Source organism: Alosa sapidissima, chromosome 24, assembly GCF_018492685.1.
Source record: "Alosa sapidissima isolate fAloSap1 chromosome 24, fAloSap1.pri, whole genome shotgun sequence".
NCBI classification, from domain to species: domain Eukaryota; kingdom Metazoa; phylum Chordata; class Actinopteri; order Clupeiformes; family Clupeidae; genus Alosa; species Alosa sapidissima.
This window is the reverse complement of record NC_055980.1, coordinates 26,418,539-26,434,844: the sequence shown is the minus strand read 5'-3', so window position 1 is coordinate 26,434,844 and position 16,306 is coordinate 26,418,539. Positions and strand designations below refer to the sequence as shown.

The 16,306-nt window shown below is 40.7% G+C and overlaps 2 protein-coding genes across 14 annotated transcripts in view; one reads left to right on the top strand and one right to left on the bottom strand.

The window, feature by feature from the left end:
* LOC121700216 overlaps window positions 1-16,306 on the top strand; it is a 1,725,899-nt gene that overhangs the window by 1,187,753 nt on the left and 521,840 nt on the right.
* Window positions 1-16,306, bottom strand: part of LOC121700217 (NACHT, LRR and PYD domains-containing protein 3-like) — an 80,047-nt gene that overhangs the window by 24,910 nt on the left and 38,831 nt on the right. For 6 of the 13 annotated variants that reach the window (XM_042083029.1, XM_042083035.1, XM_042083041.1 and 3 more), the window contains exons 1-2: window positions 2,948-3,065; window positions 2,732-2,810 (exon numbers count right to left, since the gene is read on the bottom strand). The exons of 3 other annotated variants lie outside the window; for them this stretch is intronic. In XM_042083029.1, coding sequence (XP_041938963.1) covers window positions 2,732-2,810; window positions 2,948-3,029 — 161 coding nt within the window. In that variant the 5' untranslated portion in view covers window positions 3,030-3,065. Of the gene's footprint in view, window positions 1-2,731; window positions 2,811-2,947; window positions 3,066-8,033; window positions 8,180-8,219; window positions 8,492-16,306 lie in introns of those variants that run through there. 4 more of the 13 variants (XM_042083030.1, XM_042083031.1, XM_042083033.1 and 1 more) reach the window with 4 other exon arrangements.

Sequence of the window (16,306 nt, the reverse complement as noted above, 5' to 3'; positions counted from 1 at the left end):
CCATGCTAAAGTTGACTGAAAAGAGGAATATAAAATCATCTTTTGGAAATTGATCTTAATGCCTTAAGTGAAAAATGAGGAAATATCTAACCTTTAAGGACACCAATTTTCTTAGTGAATGAATAATGTATCATAAATAAATAAATGTTCTTCCTTAAAATACAGGGGTCATAAGTATTCCCACCCCTATGTTAAATTCCCATAGAGACAGGCAGATTTTTATTTTTAAAGGCCAGTTATTTCATGGATCCAGAATACTGTGCATCCTGATAAAGTTACCTTGGCCTTTGGAATTAAAATAGCCCCACATCATCACATACTGTACCCTTCACCATACCTAGAGATTGGCATGGGTGTTATTTCAGTTAGCCTATTAGCTGGTTTGATTTGCATTGAGCTCAATGAGCATCAAACCAGCTAATAGGCTAACTGAAATAACACCCATGCCAATCTCTAGGTTTGGTGAAGGGTATGTGGGGCTATTTTAATTCCAAAGGCCAGGGTAACTTTATCAGGATGCACAGTATTCTGGATCCATGAAATAACTGGCCTTTAAAAATAAAAATCTGCCTGTCTCTATGGGAATTTATCATAGGGGTGGGAATACTTATGACCCCTGTATTTTAAGGAAGAACATTTATGTATTTATGATACATTATTCATTCACTAAGAAAATTGGTGTCCTTAAAGGTTAGATATTTCCTCATTTTTCATTTAAGGCATTAAGATCAATTTCCAAAAGATGATTTTATATTCCTCTTTTCAGTCAACTTTAGCATGGGTGCCAATACTTTTGGCCATCACTGTAGGCCCTATTAACCCTTACGGAAAAAAAACTGCATTGTGTGACAAGAAATCAGTTTTTTTCTGCAGTAGGCTACTGCAATACTTTTGTGTCCAAAATATTGCATTGTGCAGTACCTGTGTTGTCAGTCAGGCTCGACCTATTGGTCTTGTTATTTGCACAGCTTTATCAGAGCAGCTTTAGCCTATGCCTATTGGTATTGGTAGGCCTATATGTTATTGTTTACACTTTATTGCACAGCTGTGTTAGAGCAGTATGAAATCAGTCTAATTAAAGCTGGTTGTGTTATCATAATTGTCATGTTGAGTGAATATGAAACACTTAGCTCTTTCTGTTTAAAATATAGATATCATATATCGCCAATCAGCCCCAAAATATCGGGCAGTAGCGGAGATTTGGGGGGGGGGGGGGGCTGCGGCGCGAACAACCCGGGGCCTCGCGGCTAGGGGGGGCCCCCCACTGGTAGGATTTTTTTTTTTTTTTTTTAAATACAGTTTATTGACCACATATCCATTCGGAATTGTTTACTACTTAAATGTTCAATAAAAATATATGTAGGCTGGGTTAGGCATAGTTTTTGTCTGTTTAACACAGCCAGAGAGCTGGCTATACTGTGTGAGGGAACTACCGATTTTGATAGGGGAAGAGTTCGTAAGAAAAAGCGTTTGTGTTCAGATGAACACGAAGATGAGATTTTAGAAGACAGCAGGGACAGATTCAGAGTCGATGTGTTTTACTACATACTTGACGTATTTGTTTCTCAGTTTGAACATCGATTTGCAGATTTCAAGAGAATGGCTGGAAAATTTGCTGCTCTGAACCCAAAACATTTTACTCTGATTATTCACAGGATCTATCCAATGCTGACGAAGTGGTTAATGAATTTGTTACATTTTGTGCAATGTACAGTGAGCTGTGCATACATTTAAACACCCACAGAATCCTCCCATTTCTCATCGCAAACGACATGGATCGGGCTTTTCCTAATCTTGCCATTCTTTATCGTATTTACTTGACGATTCCAATTAGCAGTGCGAAGGCAGAGAGAAGTTTTAGCCGACTGAAACTCATCTTGCGCTCCACCATGGGTGAGTCGCGGCTGTCAGACTTAGCGCTCCTCTGTATCGAGAGAGACATTGAGGTCAATAAGGATAAAGTTATTGACAGATTTGCAAACATGAAGGAGAGAATGCTGAAACTCAAAATAGATTAAATGTTTTTTGCAGTGTGCATGTCCTTTTAGGCCTGTAAAGCTATGTGTCTGTTTTTTCCTTTGTTGAGAAATTCTTAAAAGTGGGCCAACTTTTAACGTTCTTGAGTTCACAGTCGCTCATTTTCTGTTAGGCAAGGGCTATGGGATATTGTTTTCATTTACGTTTCTTTTCTTTAAAAAGGATGGGATAGTTGTTGTCCCTTTAACATGCTAAATGAGTTGAAGTTGTTGAGCATGATCAAAGGCTTTATTTTTTATTTTTCCTGGAATAAACATATATTAAATATTTTGGTTGGTTGGCTACTGCATATTACATGTGTGAATGGAAAGGTTGGTGAAATTACGCTAGTGCAAGCCAACGCGACAGTGCAGGTTACTGCAACAATCAGTGAGGGGGGGGGGGCAAACATCTCCCGCCCCCCCTCACACAATACCCGAGCTCCGCCCCTGATATCGGGATATCAGTTTTGGTCCATATCGCCCAGCCCTAGTGTCTTATAGTCACATCCAAACCTCCACTCCAACACTATAGTGTCTTATAGTCACATCCAAACCTCCACTCCAACACTATAGTGTCTTATAGTCACATCCTCCACTCCAACACTACCACATCAAAGAGGTAGTGAGTAACTGAGGTTAACTGCTCAACTCTGTAGTTTTTGTCACATACTGGTTTCCATATTAAATATGTTTTGCCCTCCATAAAGACGGACCTGTCAGAGTCAGATGAAGACACGCCCACTTTGGAGTATCTGCTCCTCTTCTTCCCATCTGGATCAGAGTCCATCACGTCTGGAAACACACACACACACGCACACACACACACACACATACACGCACACACACACACGCACACGCACACACACACACACACACACACGCGCGCACACACACGCGCACACACACGCACATAATCAAAGTAAATATACACTTACGAGACATGGATGTCTGGAGCTCCTTTTCCTTCTGAGTGAGTTTGACTTGAGAGGAAGGTCCTGCAGTGTTTCCCATACATTGACTATCTGTGGCGGGGCGCCACGAAATAAAAATCGGCCGCCACAGATGAATATTCTATGTTTAATTTAATTTAATTTAAATTAAATATAAGATCAAATCCTTGCATTGCCATTGAGCTGCGCTTTTTACGCACGCAGCCTTTCCTTGCCCCGCCCCGCTCTCTCTCGTAGCCCGCTGCCACTCCTCTGCATGTGCATTTAACAAAATATTCACGATTGTTGAAGGATTGTTGTTGCCACATAGAAGCATTGCATAGAAGACGTCTGGCTAAATTGCTATTAAATCCGCTTAGCATCGTGACCATGCTGCTGTCTTTTCACAACATACTGTAGTAGGCCACACTGAAGAGACTAAACTAAGTTAAGTTATGAAATCAAGCAGTATCTCAAAGCTAACGTTAGAATACTGTTCGGATGTCGAATTTAGCATGCTTAGCCTACTTACTGTACAGCTGCTGTCGTTGAAGGGCTCATTTTATTGACTCTGACACTGAATGTTTGCAAAATCCTGATGTGTTTTCCAAAATTCAAAAGTGCTTGTCCCAAGGAGAAGTACGAACCTTTATTTTAACTATGTAGAAAACATTATGAATTGCATCCACACATCAGCAGCCTTTCAACTGTGTTACAATTGCAAGGGTTCCCTCAAACGTCTTAAAGTGACAGGCACTCAATTAGACCTATACACTACCAAGACGGGCCGATATTATCGGCCTATATTAGGCATTTTCCAACTATCGGCATCAGCATTTATAATGGCCGATAAATTAATATTTTAAAAATAAAATAAAAACGGACGAAACACCCTTCAACCATGTCATGAGTGTTGGCGTTGTATAGTTTGTCCACCAGAGGGCACTCTACACCGTCCCTGCTGGCAACACTCGTGTTTAACACGCCACACATCCTGCAACCTGCTGATCCAGCCAGAGTCGGGCAGAGAGAACCAGTTATCCGCGAGTGAGATCATCAGTGAAGTGTGTTCATGGTGATTTGGTCACGAGACATACATTGCTTGAATAACAATTAAAAGAACATCCCCATCAGTTCTCTTAACTCAAATAAGCATGACAAAATTTGTGAAAACAATGTCCAGTTTTGCTGCTGTTAAATATGCTGAGAGTGAAGCGGAATTAGCTAGTAATTACGTTACGTTGTTACAGTGTAGTTGACTGTCTGTCCTTTTAACTTTTGACAATGTGACTGAAGATGTATTTCTTTAATAGCGTGACAGTTATAGCAGTGAGACGTATCATCTCTCCCCGGCCTGTTATTTTGAAAGCGTATGTTTTACAATTTGCAGTATGACGTTATCCATTGCTAAATTATGGCTCATCATAGACTAGCTAACCACAAAGCTAGCTAATGCCATGAATATCAGTGGAAGACCGCTAGCGTTAACATTAATGAGCTTGGAAACCACAACGAACTTATTCTGCCTAAATAAAGTAATGACTACTGTATTTATAACTAGTATATCTGTAGTTACAGTCCCTGCATTGTAAAATGTAGAAAGGTTAGCTTTTCTTTTACACGTGTGTGAAATCCAATGAGTTTCAGACTGTCGTTCAGCCGCAGCATTAACGAGTTAAATAATGGATTTAGATCACTAAATAGTAGGTTTTAGAAGGCAGGCAGCAACTGATAATTGAAAATGGTTTGATGTAGCTTGATGGAAATAATTTTAAAAGTGCAGGTAAAGGGATAAGCAACCCAGACAGCACACATACATCTGCCCGATGTCGGTTTCAGATCAGCATGGAATCCTCCCATATAATAATGTCGCAGGGGTATCGGCCTGAAGTCGCTTCCATGTATGTTGGCTTTTGATCGTTCCTACAATCCAAAGCAGATCCCGCTATCTGTTTTTTTACCCCAGCTTCCATGTATGTTGGCTTTTGATTGTTCCTACTACCCAACGCAGATCCCGCTCTATCTGTTCTTTTTTTCGTGTGTAGCAGGCAGCCAGGCACGTCAGATCAGCCTCCTGGAGCAGCGATTTTCAGGTTGGTAAATTCACTCATGTAAATTGTCAGAAAATAGGCATTGTGTCAATTGTATGACTGTTTATATATTTGCCTGCTAGGCTAAGCCATAACTTGGTGTACATTACTTTATAAAGAGCTGTTTTGGGGTAATTAATGACAAAACTTCGTTGTGAACTAATTCACGTTAGCTGGTTGAGCTAACACTGGAAAATACGTTAAACCTAGCTAGCGGCTATGGCGAAATGTTAACACTACAGCATCCATGATTACCGGTACAAGGACAATAATATGCTTGGGTGTAAGAATAGCAAGTTATTATTTGACCGTGAGACTTAACCCAGGAAAGGCTGTCGTTTTTGTATGGAGAGGAGTGGGAGCTAGGCTATTAGCTAACGTTACTGTCTTGGCTGAGCTAACCTGCTGGTCGTGTCATCATAACGCCTTTGCACAGAGGAAATGCACAGATATATGCATCAGACGAAGTTCCCAAAGGAAATGTAGGCTACGTTTCAGTCCCAACTTTCTCTAGTTACTTCCAGAGTTCGTGTTTTGGCCGCCGTTAGCGCGCTAGCCAAGTAACGGCATTAGCTCGCCTCTGCTTGATTGAAAAATCAGCTGAGGTAATGCTAGGTTCTAATGGGTTTGAAATCTATTTCTCCGAGCTCGGTAGTGGTTCTCTGCATCTATGAAAATTCATTAACAGCAATCTGTAAGGATAACTTAGACTTTAAAGATGAAAGTGTTGCGGTGAATTAATTGTTGTTTTTGTCTCTTGCAGGAGAAGAACCTGATTTTAACAGCATTTTTTCATCATTCAGACTTTTTTAAACATTCAATAAAATGAATTGAAAATATTTCTGGCATCTTTCTTGTGTCTTTATAGATCTAATAATGTATAGCCTAGTGTAAAATGTGCAATCTCAAGTTCCGACCTAAATAAATAAAGGTTGTATAAGCCGGGGGTGGGCATAGCTTTGATGATTCGTTGAAACATTGGCTCATTGTCGTTTTCGATGATTTGCCGACATCCCGGCGATGTCTTGCCAATGAGCAAACGATGAGTCGTTGAAACATTGGCTCATTGTTGTTTTTGATGATTTGCCAACATCCCGGCGATGTCTTGCCAATGAGCAAACGCTTCCTATGCGATGTCTTCTAGGGCATTCATCGGCCCGACATCGGTAAGATTTGTGTGTGCCGTCTGGGAAGCTGACATTGTAATTATAAGGTAGCTTATAAGGCAATAGGGACTAATTATTACACACGCACACTCAAACATTTAGGTGTGACCTTTATCTTGTTTAATGATAATACAAATGATGATGATAGTAATAATGTCATCATTATTTTTTGTAATTATTAGGTTATATTTATGAAGCTTACCAAGTCTTTTAATACTGGTAACTTTGATTTGGTTGTTGTTGTTATTGTGTTTTTGTTAAAAATACTAAGTTTCATATCTTCAGTTTCTATTTTTATACATTTTATTTATCAGAACTTTAATATATTTTGATGTTCCTCTGTTCCACTGTGACAATATTATTTAAAAAATAAACAAGTTTGTTTTTAAAATGCATTATCATATTATTTTAGTCAATACTCATAAATAACTACAAATAACTAATGCTAGGGAAATCTGTTAATGTTTTGTTGCGCGTTTCTGAAAAAAAAAAATATATATCGGCCGATATATCGGAATATCGGATTTTTAAATCAGCAAATACTTGTATCGGTATCGGCCTTCAAAATCCTTTATCGGTCGGGGTCTACTCCTAACATCTGTCTGTGGTACACCTTTTATGGAATGCAACAGACCCAAAAAGTGATAAATAAAACAACGCAATTGTAACGTCGGTGCGCTGGACTGTGCGGTAGGAGCCCCCACAATGCACTAGCTGGGTTCCGGGAGAACTTTGGGGGGTTGTTATTGTGTGTGTTTTTGTCTTTAGTTACTGTTTATGTATGTGTTTTAGTGTAGCGTGTTCTTGACTACCCTTGTGTGTATCATGTACTGTTGTCCGTGTCCCCCGCTTCCAATGAAGCTGGTGATTGTGATACGAAGCCTCATTGCTCGAGTCATTACAGTATGGATAGCTTACACTATGATATAATGATCACCTACTGTGTAGGCCTACCCTACTGACATCAGCATTTCTCATTTAATGTAGAATTATGTAGAAAAATCACTGGATTTCTCCTTTAAAGCAAGAACAAAAAGTCCAACTAATATCTAATGTCAGTCCAACATGTTAGATTATGGCCTACTGTTAATGTTGTATGTTTTACTAACGTTGAACTTTTCAATTAGTAAACATCAAACACAAACAATCACATTCACACACAGATATGACAAGGCATTGCCAACAGACAAGGCATTTAGACATAACATGGCAATAGAATGAGTTGTTAAACCATTCATCACCTCTATAGTAGCCTAGGCTATGGATAGCTATACTATGATCACTACTGATCACCTGAATTTACCCTTGGGGATCAATAAAGTATCTATGTATGTATGTACTGTATGTATGTATCTATCTATCTATCTATCTATCTATCTATCTATCTATCTATCTATCTATCTATCTAGTTGTAGGCCTACCCTAATGGCATGGCAAAATGCCTGATTTTCCATTTCAATTCGGCCTACTTATAAGATATTCCCTCTTATCAGCATTTCTGATTAGTCCTATATTTGAGATGGAATTCTGTGGCACAGACACAGAATTATATCTCAAGCCCATAAGGACACATCTGCACGATTTTTTTAATCAAATGTAAACATTATCATATGGCATAGCTGAAACTACTAAGTTAGTTAGTTATAGTTGTAAGCTGGTCTTTACAGCGAGCACAAAGCTAGCCAACGTACAAACATTTGCTTACATCTTGCTGGAGAAGCAGCCGATGTGGTTGCCTTTTGGAGTGTGTGTGTTTCCCCTCTTTCTTTACGCGGAAGCTAATTATCGTCTGTGGCTCCAATCGTTGTGTGCGCAGCAGACCTCCGGTAACTTGTTTGCAGGCGATTCAACGTGTTGAAGGAAAACACAAAGCGACTAAAAGTGGTCGATAAACAAGTTGCCAGTGCTCTAAACTTTGCCTTGTCTGCAGTTAGCCTAGGTTTACCCGGAAATAGCGTTTTTTTTTTTGTTATATAACTGCACGCCAATCCTGCCTAACCGAACTTGTTTGCCCACCTGATTGTGTTTGTATCCGTGTGCAGATGTCCGCAGATACCTAAATGGTCTGTAGGGAAACTGGTGGGAGTTTCACGAGCTGCCTCTCCTCACCGCGCGTCGAGACAATAGCGGAGAGACAAGTTCGCGACAGGAAGTTGTTCGTATGACTCTTTAGAACAAGGTGTTTTGGATTCTATAGACAGAGCGTGCGTGGGCTATCCTACCTAATTTAGAGGATATATGTGCACTGTAATAAATCACTTTGGATAAAACCGTGAAAGTTTTCAAGGCTAAATGAGGAAATGGGGAGCTAAACCTACCTGTATGGCGAGCGTGTCCGCGTTGCAGAGCTGAGCTGCAGAACAACTTTCACTTTCGTTTCAAGTGTGTAGCACCATAGACATAATATACATAGACGCCGCATCGACCGCTGCTCCCTACTAGCGCTGACGAGATTTGGAGCCGCCATCTTGGACCGGTCATCCACTCCACTCAGTGTAATCTGTTTGGCCGGTGCAATGAGCTGTCAGCACACTTAATTAATCATATCTCACTGAATACCGAACAGATTTTCACGCGTTTTTTTTTGCTGCAAAGGTCATACATGTAGCTATGATACAGGCCACATTGTTCGAAAATACAAAATACAACCAATAGTACGGTTATGTTAAATCTTACTTGTGAAAAGTAAATCCCCCGAGTATGGTCCGCCGATTTGAGCAGGAACATGCTGCACAGTGCTGTCATCTTGTGTTTTCTGCTGCAACGCAATGAGGAGTATGACCGGTCCAAGATGGCGGCCGCATTTCTTGTTTCCAGCAGCCAATGCGGCGTCTATGTATATTATGTCTATGTGTAGCACGCGCAGTCACGGCGTTATGGGTGGGCCCAACTTTTTACCGCAGGACCAGCCTACATTTTCCCTAAAAAGAAATCGTACTTTTAACAAAGGAATAAAATAAAGTAGGCTAATAAATAACAACATTCTCATGGCGTTTAATTTGATCAACATCAGGAATACTAAACGTCTTGGTCTAGTTGTGCCATCTTCACTGACACACTTCACTAACAGCGTGGCTGTTTAGCCTATAACATCATACTGCCAGAAATAACACATCAGACATGGAAATACAAACATTTCTGGAAGCACCTCTGAAAACATTCTGAAGCATCTTCTACAAAAGTCACCCTTCACGAATAACATAACCATCATCACCAACATTACGAACATTTACAACACCAAATCAGAAAAGGTTGGGACGTTGTGTAAAATGCAAGTAAACACAAAATGTGATAATCTGAAAATCTCGTAAACTCATGTCAAAAAGGAGAAAGACAACATATCAAATGTGGAAAATATATGTTAATTTAGAATTTCATTCCAGCAACATGTTTCAAAAAAAGTTGGGACAGGGCCAAGAAAAAGCTGGAAAAGTTGTGTATTGATAAGGAATTGATGAGGAATAACTAATTAGGGTAACCGGCAACATGATTGGATAAGAAAAAGAGCATTCCAGAGAGGCAGGGTCTCTTAGAAAGTATGGGGAAATCTTTAAAAACAGGACAGACAGGGTTCCCACGGGAATTTTAGAAAGTCTATTCCAGACATGGAAAGTCAGGGACTTTTATAATATTTGGGGCAAAGTCATGGGAATATCAGGGAATTTTGTTGTAGCAGTTTAAAATGTACTCTCAAAAATACATTAATACAAATATATTTCAGAATTGGTGTATATCTGGTTATTAGCTTTACTGCTTCCTTGAGTAGCCCAACTATGTTTATTCGATGCATATTTATTTATCTCCTTGAACGCTATCCAGGTGCTCTGAAATCATTGGTCGGTATATTGTACTCTTCATTATATAGTAAGTCATGGAAATTCAGGTTTTTCATCAGGGAAAAGTCATGGAATTTTACATTTGACTTCACGTGGGGACCCTGGACAGAACTGTAAAACAATATTGGATGACCGTGTTCTTTTGGACCTCAGATGGCACTGCATTAAAACCAGTGCTGTTTCTGTAATGAAAATCATTGTATGGGCTCAGGTAAACCTCTGATAACCATTGTATTCGAGCAAAGTTTGATACTCCTAGGGTTAGGGTTTTCTTTTCATTTTCAACATTTTGAAAATTTGTATTTGTATATGATCACTGTGTGTGTGTGTGTGTGTGTGATCAGTGTGTGTTTATTTAGCAGACGTGTTGATATAGGTATTCACAGCTAAGTACACACTCACACATACACACACACACACATACACACACACACCACCAAGTACACTCACAACATGCACACATACTGCAAATGCTAACATTGAAATAAATGAGTAACTCTTGAGATTTCTGGACCATAGTAAAGTAAGTTTAACATTCAAAATTAAAACAACTGTACAGGAAAGTATAGGTCACATTAAATGTAGACTTACAGGCCATGGATCTCTGCAGGTCCCCTTCTTACTGCATCTGACCTGAGTAGAGGGCCCCACTTGATCTTCCTCACTAGTGTTAGTGTCATTCTACCTCTTCATCACTAGTCACTAGTGTTAGTGTCATTCTACCTCTTCATCACTAGTCACTAGTGTGTCATTCCTCCTCTTCATCGCTAGTCACTAGTGTTAGTCTTTGTGTCATTCTACCTCTTCATCACTAGTCACTAGTGTTATTCTTTACTTCATTCTACCTCTTTTCACCCTATGTTCTATCATGTCTTCATTCTTTCCTTGTGCACCCAGACCCTTGTAGGTTTCACCTGCCTCTGGTTGAACCTCTCGTCAATCAGACTCTGGAGATTTACCAGAGGTTTGCTATCTGTAATGTTATTTTCTCTCTCTCATCAATTCATAAAATGAGAGTGCATAACAAGAAGAGATTAAAACCTTCAAAAACTTCAGCTGTTATCCAACAAAGTTAGGTTTCATCAGGCTACAATGAGAAGCTGAGTTATGAATTCAACAGTATAGTACTAGTACTGACCAGTTCTATTTGATAAAAGGCTTTTTGGATCATCTGGCGTAAGTCTTGCCAATAATGTTTTGGCACTGAGCAAAGTCTTACCTATAAATGTTTTGGCACTGAGCAAAATCTGTATTTTGTTGAATTTTTCATTGTGAAAAGAAGCCCTGGTAAATACAAGTCACAGCAAATAAACGTTTCTTTGATTCTTTCAAATTACTGTAGCTGGCTTTTATTTCATGAAGTTTAAAGCAACACCAAAGCACTTTTCCTCTGTCACACACACACTATCCAAGCACCGGCTTTGCGAATAACAATGTCCACAGACAAGGTATGTTGCATGATTTTATGAAAGTACTGTATGATGCATTGCGATATCAGAAGCAAGTCAAATTTGTAGTTTTTCATTTGAACTATAGACCCGATCTGGCAAACTTCCATAGTGCGGTTATAGCTGATAGAGGGCCGCAAAGAGAATGCAGAAGTGCGTTCACCCTGTTACAAGTTGATGAACCATTGAAACAATTTTGGAAACATTTTAAGATACAAAATAATCTTTGGTGTTGCTTTAACACATGCAGTAATTAGGTGAACAAGTGCACCATTCCACTTTAAAGTTTCATAACATAACAATACCTTGTTATGGCAAGGCAAGGCAAGGTAATACAATTTTATTTATATATCGCATTTCATACACAGGGGTAATTCAATGTGCTTTACATGAACAAGCATAAAAGGGCAGTAGTTCAAAAAATGTTAAAAAGTAAACAGTAAAACGTAGTACATAAAATAGAATAGTTAAAAGACATAAAAGACCACATAATTACAAAATGTTGCAAACCAGTGATAGTGATCCTTGTCAAACACAGCAACCACACTATTTCTACGTCATATTGATCTCAAAAGAACTTGTGGCACCATTCAGATTGCATAAACATTATGTTTTATGTAATTGTCTACAAAATGTGGCATAAGGAAACCTAAATGCTACTAGACTGGAGCACTCCAGCTGTTCCCTCTATACCCAGCTATTGGCAAACCATTTGAAACATGCCCCAGCTAGCAAGGTTCTCTGAGAGCCAACCGTGCTATTGTTGTTTGACAAGGCGAGGCTGTAGGCTGTTAGATTGCTAGATTTGGAAAAACATAATGCCTCTATGTTTTAATTTAATTTAGCTTCATATTTCAATTCACTCTCAAGACAGTCATGCTCATGGTCTTCCCATGGTCTGTAGGGCGTGAAGTGGTGGGTCAATCCCAGCCCAACTCTCTCAGCAGGGAAGAGTGTTGACTCAGAAGGATTTTGAAGAGCAACTTTATCTCAGAAGTCCCACAAGAGCGCAGGGCATCAAACACACATCTCATCTTGCCCTGGTCAGTAAGTTCTGCTTTGATGTTGTTGTACTGTTCTGTTTTGATGATGTTTTTTGACAGCATCTCATCTGCTAGAGGCATCACGTTGGTCACCCTCTGAATGAGATCTGGCATTTTGTCTTTGAGGAACTCTGCTTCGTCTACTGTGTGAGTATTGTCCTGCCGAGGTTCCCTCAAACGTTCAGTTCTCTGGACTTCTGCTTGATAGACTGTTTCTTGCTTCACAGAGGTTTGGATGTTGATAGCCTCAAATAAGCTTATGAGTGTGGTGGATTCAGAAACTTCAGTAGAGGTGGTAACATTGTCTTGTTGGGGTTTGGTCCAGCATTCAGTTCCCAAGATGTCTGCTTGCCAGACTTGCTGTTTGTCTCCAGAGCTGTGGAGCTCCATCTTGAAGTCGACAGCCTTGCTTATGCGCACCACAGAGAAGTTGGGAACAAAATGGCAGTCTATGAGGTTCAGCTCTACTGGATAAACTCTGGACTTGCAGTCAGTCTTTAAGCTATAGAAGCCATTCATCTGAAGAGGTCTCACAGGTCGGGGCATAGCCAGTTTGACACCACTGAATTCCTCCGATTTTTCCTGGTCCTCCACTAGCTTCTTAAGTGTTAGATTCACTGGCAGGAGGTATGTGCGAAAAGTGAGGGGTAACATGCTGCTCCGATAAACCAGCACATCAGCATGGGTCTCAATTGGCCTCTCACTCTCCTTGTTGCCAGAAAAGATAAAAGATTTTAGAGAGTAGAAAAGCCCTAAAAGAGAAAACGAGGGGTTCACCAGCCTGGCATGGAAGCGACTCAAATCACACTTCTCTATAGAAACTCCACTGTCCTGCTTATGCAGAACCTCCACAGCATCCTTCAGAGAAGACCGGCTACCTCCCAAACAGAGGAAATGTGGCAGGTGGATCTCCTCCAGCTCTCCTGAGATGAGCTTGATGTCCATCGAAGGTCCAGCTGGTCTATACTGCATGTGGGGCAGCTCATCAGCCAAGAGATGCCAGTCTATGAAGTGGTACTGCAGGGTGACTGGACCAGCACACGTCCAGCACAGACCAGACTCTGGGCACTCATAGCTCCCTGCAGGAGAGCTCAGGCTGTAGGTGGAGACGCTGTCCACTGTTGAGACTTCAGGTTTCACCAGGACCCAGTGGCTGGAGTCTGGAACTTCAGCACAGGATTCACATTGGTGTTCCTCCCTTTAAGACACAGACACACACACACACACACACACACACACACATTGTTGAAAAACAGAAAAAGCAGAATAATGAGATGTTTCTCCCTTTAAACATTGGTGATCGAAATGTGATATTTTATCTGTGGCAAAAGTATGAGTCACTGATCAGAGTGAACATACACAAGGTGGCAGGTCCCTGGACGTGTGTGTGTGTGTGAAAGTTTGCTTTCTACATGAACTAGTTCAAAGTTCAGTTCACAGATTTTAACATGAACTAGTTCAGTTCATACTTCATAATTCAACATTTTGAACTAAGTTTCAAAAATAAACTAGTAGATAGTTCTTTTTTTTCCATATGCTCCATTTCCATGCTTTTTAAAAATTATTGCCACAGCCCATATAGACAGCAATTATTGTTATCAGTTTTAAAGAAGTTCGGTGTGATATTGACCTAAAGTGTGTTGAAACATGATACCGAGTGTTAACTTTTGTCTCATAGCTCATCTCTGCTTGTCCCCTGCACTCCGAAATCTGGCGCAAGTTAGCCGTTGCTACCAACAGGTTTTCAATGGGGGGGGGGGTGCCTCAGGCATCAGACTAGCCATGCAAATAAATCACTGTTTTACACCATTTACGAGGCTCAAAGTAGCTCCAAACTTAATTGGTAGAATTCCAAGGGCCCTGACATTTAAAAAGAGACATTGAGAACTTTGAAAAAGCACTGGTAGCTTATTTACAAGACGATTTATGCAGACAGTACCTTCAGGAAGTTTACTGTTTGCCGCCATCTTGAATTTAGTCACGATAAGTTGAGCGATGAGTACGAATGAACAGGTATGATAAGGGATCAGATTCCAAAAATAATTCTGTGGAAATGCATGGATTCCAGTTGCTTCCAGTATCCATGCATTTCCAAGGAATTATTTTTGGAATTGTTTTTTTACTATTTTGGGGTTTTTTATGCCTTTAATTGGGCAGGACAGTAAAGAGAGTGACAGGAAGTGAACGGGAGAGAGAGATGGGGTGAAATGACCCGGGGCACGTGGACCTGAATATGGTATGGACGCTGTAACCAGTTGCACCACAGCAACCCCCAGTCCCATCCTTTTTAAAGTCCACCACCATCACACCTGAACCAACGAGAGTGGCGGTCTCATGCCTTAATGACCACAGGCCAGTGGCCCTCACGCCAGTCCTGATGAAATTATTTGAGGGCCTTATCAAGACACATCCTGAACATTGTTCCAGCAACCCTGGATCCAATGCAGTTTGCGTACAGGTCAAACAGATCCACACAGGATGCCATCTCACTTGCATTCAATTCTGACACCCCTAGAGAATAACAACAGTTATAATAGTCTGCTTTTTATTGACTACAGCTCAGCTTTTAATATCATCATCCCACTAACCTCATAAACAAACTTCATAACCTGAGTCTCTCTACGCTGCTCAACTGGACAATGAGCTGCCTCACTGCCAGGCCACAGCATGGTCGCCTTGGAAACCACTCCTCCAGCACCCTCATCATGAACACTGGAGCAGCGCAAAGCCACATACTCAGTCCTATTACACCCTCTTCACACATGAACACATACTCAGCCCTATTACATGTGCACCCTCTTCACACATGAACACATACTCAGTCCTATTACACCCTCTTCACACATGAGCACATACTCAGTCCTATTACACCCTCTTCACACATGAGCACATACTCAGCCCTATTACACCCTCTTCACACATGAGCACATACTCAGTCCTATTACACCCTCTTCACACATGAGCACATACTCAGTCCTATTACACCCTCTTCACACATGAGCACATACTCAGTCCTATTACACCCTCTTCACACATGAACACATACTCAGCCCTATTACACCCTCTTCACACATGACTGTGTCGCTGTCCAGCCCAACATCATCATGATGAAGGCGGACGACACCACAGTCATTGGTCTCATCACGGGCGATGATGAGTCAGCATACAGGAGGGAGGTGGCAGAACTGGTCACATGGTGTGAGGCTAATTTTTTTAATTATTATAATTATTATAATTATTTTATTTAAGATTTAATAGAGCACGTGCTAACCTGCTGCATGGCTGTGTAATAGCTTGTACAGATTCACTGTATCACATGCTAACCTGCTGCATGGCTGTGTAATAGCTTGTACAGATGCACTGTAGAGCACGTGCTAACCTGCTGCATGGCTGTGTAATAACGTACAGATGCACTGTAGAGCACGTGCTAACCTGCTGCATGGCTGTGTAATAACTTGTACAGATGCACTGTAGAACACGTGCTAACCTGCTGCATGGCTGTGTAATAGCTTGTACAGATGCACTGTATCACGTGCTAACCTGCTGCATGGCTGTGTAATAACTTGTACAGATGGACTGTAGAGCACGTGCTAACCTGCTGCATGGCTGTGTAATAGCTTGTACAGATGCACTGTATCACGTGCTAACCTGCTGCATGGCTGTGTAATAACTTATACAGATGCATTGTAGAGCACGTGCTAACCTGCTGCATGGCTGTGTAATAACTTGTACAGATGCACTGTATCACGTGCTAACCTGCTGCATGGCTGTGTAAT